Consider the following 18,099-nt stretch of genomic DNA (forward strand, 5'->3'; position numbering starts at 1 on the left):
CTATCAGATTTTCTCAACCTGGGGTCCAGGAATTTTTTTAAATTAGATAACTGTATTCCAATATAATTTCATTTATGATTCTATGTATTTCATTTTACACATTTAAAAATATGCTGAGAAGGGGTTCACAGGCTTTTGCCACACTGCCAAAGGGGTTGAGAAAGACTGCTCTAATCTTTCAAGAGATATCAAAATGAAGGCCATGAAAATCGAATTTCAAGGGAGCAGGGGAAAATTTGATATGAGAAACTATTTATGGAGTCTCTGCTCCCTCTGCCGCCATAATCACCCAGGGCCCCAGGAAATCACGCCAAGTCACAAGGATGCTGTGGTCTTGCAGGAATTTGATATAAGTGTATTTTTTTAAAAAGGTGCAGTAGTTCCAAATGAACATTTAGGAATTGGATGAGTCTCTCTTTCTCTGAGCTGGATAAGACCTGAAATGGATCCCATGGGTAAAAAAGACTACTGTCATCAGGGGGTTGTAAGAGTACCCTATTCAGTCCAGTGGGGAAAGTAAGGGTTTTGAAGTCAGAGTTCACATCTGGTTCTGGTGTGAAGTACTTGTGTGACCCCCCCGCCCCCTTTGGGCCTCAGTTTTCTCATCTGTAAAACAGGAGGTGGAATAGATGACCTCTTAGGTCTCTTTCTAGCTTTAAATCTACATACCTAATAGAGCTGGAGTCTCACCCTATTTCTCATGTTTCAGTCTCAGAAGCCTTCCTGCTTTGCATCACAGAAAGCTGAGCTAGAAAAAGCCTCAGAGGTCATCCGGTCCGCCCCCCTCATTTTACAGCCAGGGAAACTGAGGTCCACTGATTTGTTACCCGTCCAACTCACACACATAATTTTATCTCTGCCACTTACCACGGCAGAGCCAGGATTTTGACCCAGATCCTCAGAGTCTAAATTCCATGTTCTTCCCACTGTACCATTCAGCATGTAATGGGATTTAAGGGTAATTTTCAACACAGGGGAAGGATGGAGCTTAAGAGAGTTCCACCTGTGCCCCACATACAAATAAAGGCAGCCATGGTAACCACAGCAATCACGTGTTACCATTACATGTTAATCCCCAAAGCAAAGGAGAACAGGGAATACCGCTCTGAAATAAGTCTCTCTCTGGAACTTTGCCAGTTATACACAGAAATGAGCCAATTCAAATCGAATCACTGGAAATTTACCCTGATCTGGTTTCAGCTGGTTCCAGACATATCTGGAGTAGAAATTAATCCTCTGATATAGAGCAGAATACTAAAGAGGATCAGAGCTCTCTCAGTATTGATGGTCTCAGCTCAGACAGGCAGAGCCAAGCCAATGCGGTTGTGTCTGCATGAGATATCCCAATCAATCAATGCGGGGAGAAACTGGAAAATTGGCAACCTAGGCCCCTGGGCATATTAGCTAAAGGAAGGATGTAGATAAGAGGGAGACAGTGAGGAAATAGAAGATTAGGTCAGTTCAAATTCCAGCTGATAGAAAGAAAAGATCTTAACATGATTCATTAATTCAAAAGTTAGGTAAAGAAAATTATTTCATTTTATTTCATCAGTCAGAATCCTGACTGATCAGCTGCCCATTTTCCAAGTTTCCCTTGAACAATAATTAACAATTAAAAATTCCAAGGGAAGGCTTAGCTCTAAACAAGACTGATTCAGAGAAACCTTTTCAAAAGATTTTTAGAAATTATTATTTAGCATAGAAATGATTCTTTACACATGTGCATTTGATTAAAATGACCTGATGTGTCAAACTATTTCTCCCCTGTACTTCCCCACCTAGGCAGCTGGGTGGCAGAGTGGATAGACAGCTGGAAATGGAGTCAGAAAGACTTAAGTCAGAATAAGGGGCACAAGTGGAACTCTTTAATATTTAGATACTAGCTGTCTGACTATAGGCAATCAACTTCTCTGATTTGACATCAAGGGCTGTGCTCTACTCACTGCACCACATAGCTGGCCCAACAGAGATTTTCTAAAAAAATAAATTACATGGCATCTTCATGAAGTCTTTGTGCAGTTTTTAAACTTTAAGACTTTCATAACTTAGACTGTGCGAGTAGGATAAGAACAATCTATTAATAGGATTTAAAGGAAAAAAGAAATTTCCTCTCAGGTGATAATGGACTTCAGTTCTGAATGTCATAGTTTACTTCCTTATCTATACAGGAAAATAGTTTTCCCTTTATCCCACGATCTGAAAAAAGGCTAGCCTGTGTACAGTAACTGTCCTAAAGTTTAAAAAATATGCTTAAAAATGTATTTGACTTTTTGTTCATATCACACTTTTCTGCATCCTAAGTAGCTGAAGGTTATAAGCGTGAACAAAGACTTGATGGAGAAAGGATGTGGTGACTCAACAAAATCAGACACCATCCCTACACATCAGGCATCACTTTACTGCCCCTTAGGGGCTATGTTTATATATAAAATGACCACTTACATTTAAATTATTGCATGCTTTGCTGTTTGGGTTCAGGATGTGAGAATAAACAGATCTTGCTTTTGCCACCTGGTTCTGAAAGGAAAAAAAAAAACAACAATATCATAGGTGAAGATTATTTTAGCAGGGCCTTAATGAAGATTGAGTAAGATCTCCAGGACCATGGAAACCTCACCTCCTTTCCTCCGAGAACCCAGAAGGTGATCCCTTTCCCAATCATTAAACATTAATATTCTATGGAATGCTTCAAACAGTTTGTATTTTCTTTTCTATTTCTCTGCTGCTTCTTGTGGCAAGAACAGGCTTGAGAAATGTCAACCAGAGACTTTGCAGCATGTCCTAGTCAGCTGGGCTCAGGGCTCTTTCCTTGGTGATCTCAGGAGGCCAAATGAGAAAGAGATGGAATGAGGTCCCCTCCTCAGGGCTGCTATTCCATGCAGGACAAGCCCATAAGGCCTACCTCCTAGAAACACTTGGGAAGGAAATCCCAAGGGGTTGCAACAACTCATACATAAAGACAGAAAAATGGAGCTCTAAGAACTCTGGATCTTAGGTTTATTCAATCATGAGCTTTATGGCCACCACTGTGTGGAATACTTACTCTCACTTCCTCTGAACTAAGTGGGTGAAACTAGTGATCACCGGCATTAGCCCTTGTTCTACTGCAGCCTTAAATAGCATTGCTCCTAATGAGTGACTGTCAGTGGTCAGTCAACAGGCCTTTAGCAAACACTATGTTCAAGGCACCATATTAAGTGTTGTTTGTCCTTCATTCTCAAAGAGGACCATGACATCAGGAAGGTGATGCCATGACTGGCAAGTGAACTGGATTTAAGTGAGGGAGTCACCAGCCTCACCTTCTCCTCCTGAGCCCTCTGGGTCCAGTGGCAAGATATAGATTAAGATGACCAGAGATGGCCCTGGATATAGTGGGAGACCTTGACCTTTTTAAGCTAAGGTCTTTTCCAGTTCTCACTTTGACTGGGCCAATGCCCATCCAGTGATCAAGGCTGGATAAGAAATGAGACAAAGAATGGCCTCTTTTACCTAGTCAAAAAAAATAAATAAATCTGGGAGAGGAAGACATTTAACATGTATCAAGGCATAAAATCCTCACAAAGGAATTAAGAAAAATAGAAATAATAAGCATATTCTTTACTGACCACAGATAATAAAAAATATATTCGGTAGGACTGTAGAAAAAAGGAGTAAAGACATGTTAAATAGTAAAATCCTTAATCCTAAGGAACTGATGATTCAAAGAACAAATTAGAGACGAAAGATAATTTCATCACAGGAAATTTCAAAAGTGAGAAGACACATGAAAATTTATCAGATGTAGCCAGAGGAAAGTATATACTTCTCTAAATCTTTTCATTAACAAAAGAAAGACCAAATCAATGAACTGGGCAAGTATCTAAAAAATTAATTAGAAGACCATCAAATTAAACATCAGAGTAGAAATTCTGAAAATCAAAGATATTAACAAAATTAAAAGAGAAAGTACACTGATTTAATTAATAAAACTAGGTGGTGTTTTAAAAAAATGAACTATTATCTAATCTGGTTTTAAAAATGGAAAATCAAACCATCAGTAACAAAAATGAAAAAGGAGAATTCATAATAAATGTAGAAAAAACAAAGGAACTTACTAAAATTATTTTGCCTAACTACATAGCAATAATATCGACATATAAGAATAGGATGAAAATTGACAAAAAATTTAAATGTCCATATTAACAAATTAAGAAATTGAGAATTTAAATGACTCACTCTCAAAAAAAGAAACTAAATAAACCACAAGGGATAAGAGTAGAAACCACAGGGATACATATATAGGTAAATTCTATTAAATATGCCAAAAAGAAATAATATCTCAGTTTTCTCAACTATAACAATGGGGTTAGTAACAGCATTCAACTCACAGAATCATAAGGAAGATCAAAGGGCATAGTATTTGCAAAGCCAAGTGACTGGCACATAGTAGGCCCTATATAAATGTCTATTCCCTTTCCTTCCCATTGTATATACTGTCAGATAGGTATTAAGGTTAAATGATTTTCTTTGTCACCAGGGCAGGATAAATGTGACAGGGATAAAGGTATCTGCAAAACCAATTTGGACACAAAACCAGAAGAAACCATTAAAAAAAAAGAGAGAGAGAGAAGTTACAAAAAATAAGCTTGACCCCAAACGAGATATAAGACATCTCCCTCCTTGATCCTTGGCATACAATGGGATCCACGTTAGTGGAAAGTTGCATATGTTGCCACATTCTTTTGTATATATTGACCTATCGTGCTGATTGTCCTCTTCCTCTTTTTAAAAATTTTTCTTTGTTTCTTCTTTGTTCCAATGGATAGATTTCTGGGAGTGAGATGGCCAGATATAAAAGGGGAAAATTAGGCAAGGTAAAAACAATAGAGATCAATAAAATATTTTTTAAGAAGATGTGAAAAATGATTGCACATATAGAAACTATATCAGATTGCTTACCATCTTAGGGAGGAGGAAGACAGGAAGGGATGGATAGAATTTGGAACTCAAAACTTTAAGAAAAATGTTTAAAAATTAACATAATTGGAGAAAAGATACATTAAAAATAAAAAAGATGTGAAAAGTTAAAAAAGAGAGAGAAAATTATTTCTCTGGGTCCTCTGGTACATCTAGTACTGGAGCCAAACACAATCATAGGCTCACAGATTCAGAGATGGAAAGGACTTCAGAGAACTCTAAGAATCTAGACTTTGGCCAAGTGACCTTGGACAAATCACTTAACCCTCTGGACACACTTTTGTCATCTCTAAAATGAAGTTCTTAAACCAGATAATGATAATAGCTAACACGCCCTTCAGGCCTAAAATTCTATGATTATAATATGATATATATATATATATATATATCAGATTATAAAATCAAATATAAAAATAAAAGGCTCTTAAGTGTTTAGGAATTAGGTAACACATTATATTCTTTCAAACAGAAATGGCATTACACAATGGAAATCATATGTGTCATGTGACACTGATTCATTCTAAATGTTTTGAAAGGCTGGCCTAAACACCCTCGGGGTGAGGAACCTGTAGCCACGGGGCTACATGTGGTTTTCTAGGTCCTTGGGTGAGGTCCTTTGACTGAGTCCAGGTTTTACAGGACAAATCTTCTTATAAAGAGGATTTGTTCTGTGTGGTTTGGATTCAGTCAAAGGGCTGCACTTAAGGACCTAGAGGGCCACATGTGGCCCTTATTCATTAGACTGTTAGGAGGTGAAGGTCATAGTACATGTCTTCAGAAAGCTAATTTCCTCTTGTGCTATGGATGTTCCTTCTGCTCTCAAGGGGCTCATGTTCTAAAGTGGGGAGACAACATACAAGATACATACAGGTGTAATAGGAAGCAGATGGGGTGGGGATTAGCAGCAGGAGAGGATGGGAAAGGCCTCCCATAGAAGGTGGGTTTAGAGCTGAGTCTTGATGGAAGTCAGGGAAGCCAGGACGTAGAGATAAGGATGGAGAACATCCCAGACATGGGGGACAGCCAGGGAAAAGGCGGGGCCAAGAGATGAAGTTTCTTGTAGAAGGAAAGGCAAGGAAGCCCAGCATCACTGGACTGACTGGAAAGGTGGGAGGGGCCAGGTTATGAAGGCTTATCCCCAGGGGATGGCTAGATGGTGCTATGCTTACGCCCTGGCTCATCCCTATGGCAGGGATGAAAGTGGGGGGTCAGTCTTGTCTCCCTAGAAGGGACAGCATCCAACCTCTTCATTGTACATACTCTGTGAAGGAAACTGGCTGCTCCCATGTACCCATTTCTCCATTAAATTACTTCTCTGGCTACTACTTAAACAATGCTTTCCTTTCTGCACCCCTGCTTCCATCCCCTCTCTGAAAGCCCTACTATTGAGTCCCAAGGCCCCACAACAATGCCTGTGGCAGCTTCATCCTAGTCACTGGTGCAACCTTCTTAGTTTTGTATACCTATTCCTCTATATTATAATTTCTTATCAGAAAGAAAAAATAGACAATTAAGGGGATGAGGGAATGCTGCTACACCTAAGAACAACCTTATCTCCTCATTATTCAGGGAGTTTTCCCTGAACTTTATGGAAACACATTGGCCTCTCTGAAATTCTAAGTAGCAATAAGCCAAATGCTCTGGCCACACTTTGGCTGGCCACCCTTTTGTGCATTCAGCTGGGCTATCACCACTGCCGGGGGGAAAATTCCCTTTTTTTATCCTGGAACCATGGGAACCACACCAGGCCCATGGTCTCTCACAATGAGCAGCTCTGGGAATGCTCATTCATTGGAGGTGGAATTCGGCCCAGGAGGGCATCCAGGTGACTTAGCAACTCCTGCTGGACATGAAGGAAGCCTTGTAGAGTTCATTCAGGACACCAGGGCAATTTCTCTTTGAGTTTTTTCACTCCTGTTTTCCACAGGCTTGGGCTCCACCTCTTATAAATGAAAACTTGAGTTTCTCTGTAACCATAAGCAGAGGTGTCAAACGTGCAACTAAACCACAACTCCTCTGAGTAAGGCCTGAACCAGATTAAAATGAACTTGGGAAATGTTTAACAAAATAAATTAAAATACAATAGAATAAAGAAAATGTTAACATGTGGTTTTCTAAGTCAATATGCGGCACGCACGGACCCTTATGTAGATAAGGATGCCTGTGGTTTGGTGGTCCCCATTTCTCTCTGACTTTGACACCAATGGCCATAACCACAGATTTCAGAGGCCAGGACCCTGGAAGGTGTTACTCTTTCAGAAATGAGCTCTGTGAGGAAGGGCATGGACTCTTCTGGCTTTGTCCCTATAACCTCAATTCCTAACACAATGCCTTGTAACAATGAGTACTTCCTAAGATCTTGCTGAACTGAACGGAAGACAAAACCCGATGGGAAAAAATGTCAACATTATTGAAAGCAGTTGGACTGACTAATGTACCTCTCCTCTGTATCTATCTCTTAAATGCTTTTCAAATTACGCTCCCCAACCAAATCCATACCTGTCTCAGAGCTAAGGCTATGGCAAAAGCGTAGGCTCGCCTTTTCAAAACTTCTCCTTTGATTAGCGCTTCATCCAGTAAGGTCATGCAGGTGTGGAAGGAACTGGCACTGTTCTGCAAAGAGACAACAGTTAGCGAGCCGTCCTCACGTCCTTTCAAGCTCATCGAGGTGAGCGAAGAGGGTTCAAGGTGGGTTCCTTTGGCCGGGCTTTCTCCACCAGTCCTGGATCTTTCTCCTTGAAAGCTGTGAAGGTCCACATGTAGCCCCTGGTCTGAGTGCATCTGCAAATCTGCAGATAGGAATTTTTCATGTACAGAAAAAGAGCTTAGACAAACTATAATGCTAATACCACTGACACATTTTAATTAAAAAACAATTAAGTGATCTCATTTTAAAAAAAATTTAGTGAAAGTGTCTTCTATTGGTATTTTCTCTTTTAACTCCCTGTTACTCAAAAACAGCAGCTTTAAATTAACTTTTTTTTTTTTAAAGCTTTGAATCAAACTTTTCCGTGCAATTGGACAGGCCTTTACCTGCCAGTATGTGATTGGGCTAATCCCCACAAATGACCTGCTTCTGCATACAGACCCAGATACAGACATAAGCCAGATGCCTGGGTTTGTTACCATACAGAATTCTCCCAGTGGTAAAGCTCAGCATTCAGGAGGAACATCTAGCCAGGGAGATTTCCATTCTGAAAGCATGCACTGACGCACATCAAATCTTTTCAAACTCGCACGCCAACCTGAGGTCACATCTTGAAAGGCTCTCATGAAAATTGATTTTTTAAATGAAGAAAATGGGCTACAAACCAGCCAAACAAAGAGATTTCAAGGGTAAAATTGAATTCCTGCCCTCAACTCATCCTTTCATAGTCACTGGAAACAGAGCAGACTTATGAGATCACTGTCTACTGTGAGTTTTTGCTTTTGTCTGTCATGACTTGAATAACAACCAACATCTTCAAGGTAAGGTCTTCTTAGAAAGGACAAAATTTGATGATTTAAGGAGGAAACTATTCTCAGAACAACAGCAAACATTTACCGATCCAGAAGAAACCTGATAGTCAAAAGAACACTGGGTTTGGAACTGGAACAGCTGGGTTTAGGTCCCAGTTCTAATTTTTATTATTTATGTGGCCTGGGCAAGTCACTTAGAGCAAAGTCTCCTTACATATAAAATGAGGACAACACACTCTATACGTATGCATACACACACGTATATACATACATACATGTACGCACACATATATGAGCCCTATGTAAGTAAGAGTTATTAGGAATATTGTTAGAATTAATGAAATCTGATCAACCCAATCCTCCAACTCTGGTTCTAAGCAACCCGGAAGGACACCTGCCTAGGCTGCTCAAATTCTTTCCACTCAGGGGCTTTGCTTATATAAAGTTGACTGGATAATGGAATGGGCAGTGGACAAACAGTCTGCCATATACATGCTATATGACTTCAAATTCTTTGTAGCTCATTTTTCCTCATTTGTAAAATGAGGCTGATAGTGCTGCACACCATGGATCCATATCCACATATCTACCCTTCTTACTAGAAAAGAGTTTTGAAAACTGGAAATCCCTATGTGAATGTAATCGGTAGGTCAAAGAATTTGGCTTGTTATGTTCAATAGCTACAGTGTTAAAAGCTTATTTTGGGGTCACTCTCTCTCCCCCAAACCCACTGCCCAAAAGCATAAACATCAAATAAGCCATTGGGATGGAGGAGCTGAAGAACCGGAGATCATCTAGCCAACTGTTGCTTAGTCATTTTCAGTCATGTCCAAGTGTGACCCTTTCTGGCGTTTTCTTGGTAAACACACTGGACTGGTTTCCCATTTCCTTCTCCAGTTCATTTTACAGATGAGGAAACTGAGGCAAACTGGGTTAAGTGAGTCGCCCACGGTCACAGAGCAGTCTGAAGCATCTAAACTCTGATCTGCCTGACTCTTAAGTCCAACACTCCTCCACCGCGCCCCCTATCGGCCACTGCCTCTCACTCACTTTCCAGGTGCCATTATTCCAATGAGCTTCGACTGGATGAAACTGGAATGTTAACTTAAAATATTGTTTCCTTCTTTCCTACATATGCCTTACACCTGCTCATTGTTTCATGCCTATTTACCTACTTACAAAAACCCTTGTGACATTAAAAATGACACCTGAAAACCAGCACAAGCATTCTTGTATCCAAACTTGATTCTCAATTACTCGTAGAAACTCAGGCCTTTTCCAATGTTTACCTATTAGTAATGAGGAGAAACCATTCTTTATTAGGAAATCCTAATATGAGGACATTTTGTTTGTGACTTTGTGGCTTTCCAAAGGGACAAAAGAGTCAGGGTTTGGAGAGGAACACAACAAGGCAGATGGAGGACACACTGAAGAAATGGAAGACCTTCCATGCAGATGGCAATCTCTCTGAGCAGCTGTGCCTCCCAGGGGATGGGCTCTGAGCCTTGTGGGTACTTTCAGATACCTTCATGGTCTATGATCAGGCTGGTTAGTTTTTGCTCAATCACTACCAAAGCCAAAATGGATCCCACCTTGGATGTTGGTTTGACCCGATCGTTTGTCCATCCACCCAACCATCCATCTTATCTGTCCATTAAGAAATATTTATCAAGCATTTATTAAGGGCAAAGCACTCTGCTTGGCTGCTATGGGTAAATATTAAGAGTCATGGCAGATCTCTATTCTCAGGGAACACAGGATCTATTAAGCATGTATGGCTCTATCCACAACATAAAGCAGGATTCATCAAGTACCAAGAATTGTACAAAGTGCCCCAGGGGCACAGAAATTAGAGAGATGGCCTCTGGCTGGGGTGAGCATGGAAGGAAGGCTCCATGGAGAAGGCAGTTGAGCTGAGCCTTGAAGGTGGTAGAAATGGAGGAGAAGAGTATTATGAAAGGAGAGAACAAGATTAATAAGGCAGAGACTTAGGATCATAGGCTTTTAGCATAGGAACTGACCTTAAAAATCACTGAATTCCTCTCTGCTTATTGACAGATGAGAAACCTTGGGCCCCGAGTAGTGAAATATCAACAATATAGTAATACTTACCCAAGGTCATATAGATCTTTAGTAACATAGTAAAGACTAGAACCTGAGTTTCCTGACCTCCCCCAATCCAGTGTTATTACTATTTTATTTATTGTTACCAACAGTCTACAAAAGGAGAAAAACACCCCCCAAAATGAAACATTTTTCCTTAAAGAAAAATTGTTCAGTACGGTTTTTTTCCACTCCAGAAAAAAAAGTTGTGGTTTCAATGGTGGAGTGAACTTTTGGATAATAAAATTGTTTTACCAATGCAGATCAGAACTTACCCTAGATGTCAGTCTTATAAAGCTGCCTGCTACACAGAGAATGACTTGTCCAAGGTCACACAGTCAATGTGTGCGGGTGGGCCCTGAAATCAGGACTTCCTGACTCCAAGTTCAATTCTCCATCCACCATGTCATGCTGTTTCTCATTACAGCTTAGTTTTCTTGAAATCAGTATATTTATAAATAATTTTTTTTGCAGCAGATGGAAATCTTAGACTTAAGATAAATTAGGCTTTATTTATTAAAAAGAAAAAAAAAAGGTACAACAAAAAATTTTCCTCAAGACTCCTCAACCCACCATGCTTTCAAAATTAAAAGAGATCATCTTACCAGTTTGTAGCAAATTGCAAAAGCAAGGATGTAGGTGTCTTTATTAAACTTTACCCCTTGGTTTTTCATTTCTATTAAAACCTCCAACGCACCTGCCAAAAGAAAAGCATTGACAGAACACTAGGAAAGTGTGACCCACTGGGAGCCTCTAAACCTGACTTGTTTTGTGCCAATTACGGAAAACTGCATTTTCTGTACAATCAGAGCTGTCTATCAAAGTTATTGGGTAATTAACGCATTTCAAAATAAATCATGCCAGACACAAGGCACTAATCTTTTATAACTCCATGCGTTTTCAGCACAAGTGAAATCTGATATGCCTCATTAAGGCAAGCCAGACAAGCAATCCCTCTTTTAGACTTTAAAAAAAATGAGATTTCCATAACTCAAACGTTCATTGGGATCACATGCATCCATTTTTTTTTAATGTGGCTAATTTTTCATTTTGCTATACTTACAAAAAGGTCAGTCTGTTTTTAGAAACCCAACTCCATACTTACTTTCATAATTGCCTTTGATAAATAACATATTCATCAGGATATTGAATGATGTGCAGTCTGAAAAGAAACCAAGCAAATGCTGCAGGAGAAAACAACCACAGAAAGCGGTTAACATCAGCAACTATTAGAGTGGTTTTTACTCTTACACTGCATGGTCTTAACTGATAGGGATTTATTTCCCTCTACAGTCTGCACACTCAGTCTTCAGAATGAGCAGATGTACTTCTGATATGCAGGGGCGGGGTTACTGTTCAAAACCTGACACCTGGTCAATAAGAGAACTGATTCGATGGCAGGCTCCTTCCCTTCTGGCAGGTGCATCTCTTGGGATGAGACCTCCAAACATCTGAGGAAAGGTAAAGCCACTCTCAGGAATAGTCAACACCCTCCCAACAGGGTGAGGTCCTCCTGTGGCTGAGGCCTCAGATTCAAGTGAACACTGCCAGTATCAGCCCCAGAACAGGTGGAGGGAGCTCACAAGAAAAGGCATTTGCTGGGAAGAGACAAACTCACCTCTTCTCTCTGACAGAGCTATACTTGTAGTACCAGTTCACAAAAGCCAATTGTTAAATTTTCAGCATGAGCATTTATACCTTAGGAAATTGTTAAATGCTACAAATCATGGCTTGAGTGATTGTTTTACTGGTTATCTACACTCTAAGAATGTGATGGAGAAAACATTAGTACCGCAGATTAAACATCAAAGTGGGCCATGTGTATAATCCCAGAGAGCTGACTGTTAAACATTATCAGCATATCCTTGCTGACAAGCATAGTTTTTAAGGAGTCTACGTGTGAAGTGACTCAAATAAGGAGACAAAAGTTTTGACACATCTTCCCCTACTTTAGGCAAGCCTGAGAGATAAACATCAAAATTTAGAAAAAACAGATACATAAAAGTTGTTGAGTCACTTCACAGTGGAATCCTTTATTAAAGGGATCCTTTAAATAGCCAGCTCCCATCAGAATGTTTACGGTAAAATTTGATTTACATGCTTTTCAGGTAGAGTGTCTATCGATTGCCCAAAGAGGAGGGCTTGACATTTCCCAGCTATAGCCCTAAAAATAACCCCTACTTCCAGGAAGTTTTCAATGTGCTAAGTCTTCTTTTGTTGCTCCAGCATGCTGGATTTACCCTCTGGAGATGCTTTTGTCGAAGTATTCACAATTGCTACTCTGGTTGGAGATCCCACCTCTCCAATAAGACATGGAGCATTGAGCTTCAAGTCAGAGAACAGTTTGAATCTCGCCTCGGAAAATTATTAGTTCTATGACCGTGGATAAGACATTTAGCTTCTCCATAAAATGGGGATTTTTTTTTTAGAGGGAAGAGGAGAGGAAGGAGCCTAAATGTGTGATTTCATTGCTTGGTGGCTCAGTGGATAGAGCTGCTCTGCCTGGAGTCAGGAAGACTTGGGTTCAAATCTGGTCTCAGATACTTGCTAGCTATGGGGTCCTGGGCAAATCACTTAACCTCTGTTTGCCTCAGTTTCCTCATCTGTAAAGTAGGGATAATAATAGCACCGACCTTCCAGCGTTGTTGTGAGGTTCAAATCAGGTAATAATCATAATAGGTAACATTTACATAGTGCTCATTATCCCCTAAACTGGGGCAGCTAGGTTGTACAGTGGATAAAGTACCAGGCCTGAGTTAGGAAGACTCATCCTTGTGAATACAAATCCAGCCTCAGATACTTCCTAGCCGTGTGACCCTGGGCAAATCACTTAACCCTATTTGCCTCAGTTTCCCCATCTGTAAAATGAACTGGAGAAGGACATGGCAAACCGCTCCAGTATCTCTGCCAAGAAAACCCCAAATGAGGTCTCAAAGATCTGGACACGGCTGAAATAACTGGAAAATAACAAACGTCCTAAGCATTGTGCTAAATGTTTTATGAGTCTTATCCCACTGTGCCAAGTCCTTTACAACAGTTACCTCATAGATAATGATTCACCGCGCTAAGCGCTTTACAATAATTACATTTCGCTAGGCTAGATGCTTTAAAATTATTTTCTCTATGACAATATCTAACATTAATATAGTGCTTACTATGTGCCAAGCACTTTACAATAATTATCTCCTACAGATTATAATTCACTGTGCTAAGCACTTTACAATTGTTTTCTCTATGATAATAGCTAACATATGGTTCCATGGGCCAGGCACTGTGCTAGGAGATAATAACTGTAAAGTGCCCGGCACAGTGTCCGGCCCATAGTCAGCACTATATAGATGTCAGCCATTATTTGATACTATTGGTTCTAAACAAGGACATGCCCTCTTCTAGCGCAGAGTTGTAACTGTTGGGTAACTTGCAGCCTTGGAGAGTGACCTAGAACACTGATGGGTCAACCGCTCCGCCCGTGGTCAGACGTCCAGTGTGTGTCAGAGGCAGTACCCGAACCCAAGTCTTCCAGAGTTCCCAATAAGCTCTCAATCCATCACTCCAGGCTGCCTTTCAAATATTCAAACATTCAACGGGCTCACAGGCATTATTTTTTTAAAATTTATTTGTTCAAAATTTATTTTTTTAAAAATCTATGCCAGCAGTAGTAACAACTACAGCATCTACCTCACAGGGTCATTGTAAGGAAAGTACTGTCCAAACTTGAAAGAAATATACAGCTTTGAGTTATGATTATTGTTGGTATTACTGTCAATAAACACTTAAATGCACAAAGAAGTCTTCCCAGTGTTAAAAGCATAGAATCTCTTTTCCTACAAAATAATCACTTTCACACTCATCTCTTGTGTAAGGCAGATGTTCATATGTGTGTCCTCTGAAAGCGAAACATACCTTAACTCTTCGACAATGTGCAAACCCTTGCTGTGGAAGAAAACTTAGTGTAACTGAAGAAGCCCCTAAATGAACCTTTGACTTAACAGCCAGTTTGTTCCTGAAAATGCCCTAGACTGGGTGAACACCTGGCCTATAAGTCCCAGCTAACTCTGTCTTCAGTAGGACAATTAAGCTCTGTGTACCTCAGTTTCACATCTGCCTAAGGGGGTGATCTTATGAGTATCAGATGAAATAACATTATATGTTTAAGTGTTCTGAAAACTACAAGTGATTTGGTGAAAAGATTTAGAATCCAAGTATATGGGATCAAAGCTTGGCTCTGCTTTAGTCACTTGGGTGACTCTGTGCAAATCCCGTAATCTCTCGGGGTCTCAGTTTCCTCATCCATGAAATGGGGGGTTGGATTTAGTGACTGGCCCTTTCCAGATCAAAATCTATGATCTTGTAAATCAATGGTATCAAACTGAAAAAGAAACAGGGTGCCACTAAATCATACATAAGGACTCCCATGGGCTGCACACTGACTTAGGAAGCCACATATTAACATTATCTATATTCTATTGCATTCTTATTTATTTTGTTAAATATCTCCCAATTACATTTGGAAGAACTGCAGGCAGCAATGCTATAAACAACCAGAAGAAAAGACACAAAAGTGGGAGGGAAAGCGTGGCCCAGAAATGGAGGGTACCACCCTGGGGAGGCTCTACTCCTCTAAATATGGCTGTGAGCTCTGACTGGAGAGAAGAGACATCTGTCTATCTCTGTGTGACAGTCATGCCAGGTGAATATGTTACTGGCAATCACTGACAAATACGCTAACATTTTAATAGGGACTAGCACCCAAAGAGGAGAAAAGCAGCCTGTGTTGGGTTATACAAATGGCCCATACAATTCAGTGCTGGATTGGCAGTGGCACAAAGGAAAACTACGTGAGAAAAGGAGGTGAATTTTCCCCTTGACGTTATCAAAAAGGAAACATATCACCCTTACAGGAAATAGCCAATGCCACCCTTATGGAAAGTGGCCAATGTCACTCATATGGAAAGTGGCCAAGGTCACCCTTATGGGAAATGGCCAAGGTCACCTTTATGGAAAATGGCCAAGGTCACCCTTACAGGAACTGGCCAAGGTTACCCTCACAGAAATGGTCAAAGCAAAGAAGACAAATGACAGACCTGGTCTTTGATGAGCTCCACTGCAGACTGTTCTAGATTCAGCTCATAGCAAAGCCTTATAAAAAGAGGTCCAAACTTAAATTCCCCAAAACAGACGTTTCTGTTTTCAGCATGGTACCTAATAATGAAAAAGATGAAATAGTCAAACGGTAAGAGAGAAGGGAAAAGAACAAATACCTACTATGGATTTCTAGGAAATCAGTGAGATTCAGAAATGCAAGGACCGAATGAACATCGCTTATTCTACGGCTAACAGTTAATGAAAGGAGATACCTAGAGCCCCCCCTCCCCTGCTTGCTGACACCCACCTTTGGTGACTAGGACAAGCTACTGAAATGATTGTGGTTGTTTGTCCTTTGTTCTCCAAGAGGACCATCAGGAAGGTGATGCCACAACTTACATGGGGATTGGATTTAAGCAAAGGGGGGCTGTGCAGAGTCACCAGCCTCATTCTCTCCTTTGGAGACATCTGAGTGCAGAAGAGGGACATAAATCGGGATGACTGGAGATGGCCCTGGATGCAATGGGAGACCTTGGCCTTTTTAAGCTAAGGTCTTTCCCAGATCTCACTTTGACTGAGACCTATGAAATGATTGAGGCTAGGTAAGAAATAAGCCAAGTAATGGCCCCTTTTACCTAATCCAAAAAAATTTTTAAAAATAAAAAATCAATCTGGGAGGGGAAGACCCTCAGGCTTTCTGGCCAAAACAGGAACAATTACTATTTATATTCACTCTGAGCCATCAGGGTCCAAACAATCACCACTAGATGGTGCTTGGGCTGGGACCTATTGTTGGCCAATCAATGAGAGCCAGAGTGAACTGGGTTTAAGGCATGGTCTTTAAGACAGAAATCTAGCCCTTAAATCCCAAGATACCTTGCTAAGTTTCAGTCATTAAAATGTATATTCCTTTATGCAGAACAACTGCAGGTAAGGGTATGATAATCTATGTGGACAGAGGGAGAGGAAGGAGAGGAGGGAAGAGGAAGGGAGGAAGGAAGGAAGGGAGGAAGAAAGAAAACCCCAAGTTAAGTGGGCAGGAAGGAGCTGCATTGCCCAATTGGAACCGGCCAGTTGGGCCCCCAGTGGGGCAGCTCAGACTGCTCACAGGTTGTTGTTTGTCCTTTGTTCTATAAGAGGACCATGGTACCAGGAAGGCGATGCCATGACTTGGATTTAAGTGAAGGAGGGCTGTGCAAAGTCACAAGCCTCACTTTCTCCCCCAGAGCCATCTGGGTCCAGTAGCCAGATATAGATCAGGATGACTGGAGACGGCCCCCAGGTGCTTAATAAAAGTTTACTAACTGAAATCACTAAAGGAAGTTGGGAGTTAATTACGATCCATCAGTTACATTTGGTTTCATGAATTTTATAACTCACAGTAATGTTGATCTGTACATTTCGGATGTCCCTAATCTAATCAGGCAGCCTGGCAGAGCAGGCAGCTCCAACCCCGGTTCAGATATGTGACCTGGGATATTTAACGTCCCGGAGCCTCAGTTTTCTCAGCTGGAAAATGGAGATAAGAATAACGCCTACTTACAGTGATTGTTGTATTATGAGGATCAAATGAGATAACGGATTGATGGTATTCTAGAAAGCTTAAATCATCATATCAATGTAAATTATTACTGCAAATTCAAGAAGATTACAGAATTGGCTAAAAAATGAGTATTGCGTATAAAATATTAGTGTGTGACAAGGAGTGATAAACACGAGGAATTCCTAGGAACATGGGATTTTTGTATGAACTAATGCGGAGTAAAATCAGCAGAATTACGGAAACAATATACACAATGACCATGACAATATAAATGGTCAATCTGAGAAACCAGAGAACAAAGGTCCTCAAGAATAGATGATGAAACAGACCTTCTTCAGAGGTGGGGTCCTACTGGTACGGGATACAACGTCAGAAACGGTCATTGTGCCAGATGTTTTAGGTTAATTGATTTTCTCTGTCGTAAGGGAGGGTGGAATGTGGGGAAGGCTGCAGTGGTTGGAATAACCATGATATAAAAGACAAAAGACAGCAATAAAACTGGTTTTTTTTTAAAGAAAATTATAACTAATATCAAACACTTTGCATATACTATATATAAAAAATAAATTATATGCTGGGGCCATATCAGGCTTCATTGGAGAAAAATATTTTTAAAAATGCTTTTAAAAATCAATAAATACTCTTTAATATACAACCTCATGACGCATTTATATTTATCTGTAAATATGATTTAAATACTTCCCCAGTCAAACTGACTTTAACCAAACAAAAAGGCAGAAAAGGACAAAGGTGATGAGCATCTTTCCTTTAATAAGAAAACATTAAGAAAGGGTCCAAATGCCCTCCACAAAAGAGCAATGAATTTGGTAGTAAAAAAAACCCCTGATTTCTAGTCTTGCCTCTGCTATTAACTTGCTGTGTGACTATAGGGTGTCATTTCTCATCAATGGGCTTCAAATTTCTTCCTCTGTAGAAAAAGAGGTTTGGATTAG

General features: G+C 40.3%; 1 protein-coding gene across 1 annotated transcript in view; it reads right to left on the minus strand.

The window, feature by feature from the left end:
* Positions 1-18,099, minus strand: part of PTCD2 (pentatricopeptide repeat domain 2) — a 42,738-nt gene that overhangs the window by 13,813 nt on the left and 10,826 nt on the right. Inside the window, exons 4-8 of the mRNA XM_036741719.1 lie at positions 15,603-15,720; positions 11,624-11,702; positions 11,124-11,215; positions 7,456-7,569; positions 2,443-2,517 (exon numbers count right to left, since the gene is read on the minus strand). Of these exons, the coding sequence (XP_036597614.1) occupies positions 2,443-2,517; positions 7,456-7,569; positions 11,124-11,215; positions 11,624-11,702; positions 15,603-15,720 (478 nt within the window). The remainder of the gene's footprint in view (positions 1-2,442; positions 2,518-7,455; positions 7,570-11,123; positions 11,216-11,623; positions 11,703-15,602; positions 15,721-18,099) is intronic.

Source organism: Trichosurus vulpecula, chromosome 1, assembly GCF_011100635.1.
Source record: "Trichosurus vulpecula isolate mTriVul1 chromosome 1, mTriVul1.pri, whole genome shotgun sequence".
In the NCBI taxonomy this organism is placed as follows: Eukaryota; Metazoa; Chordata; class Mammalia; order Diprotodontia; family Phalangeridae; genus Trichosurus; species Trichosurus vulpecula.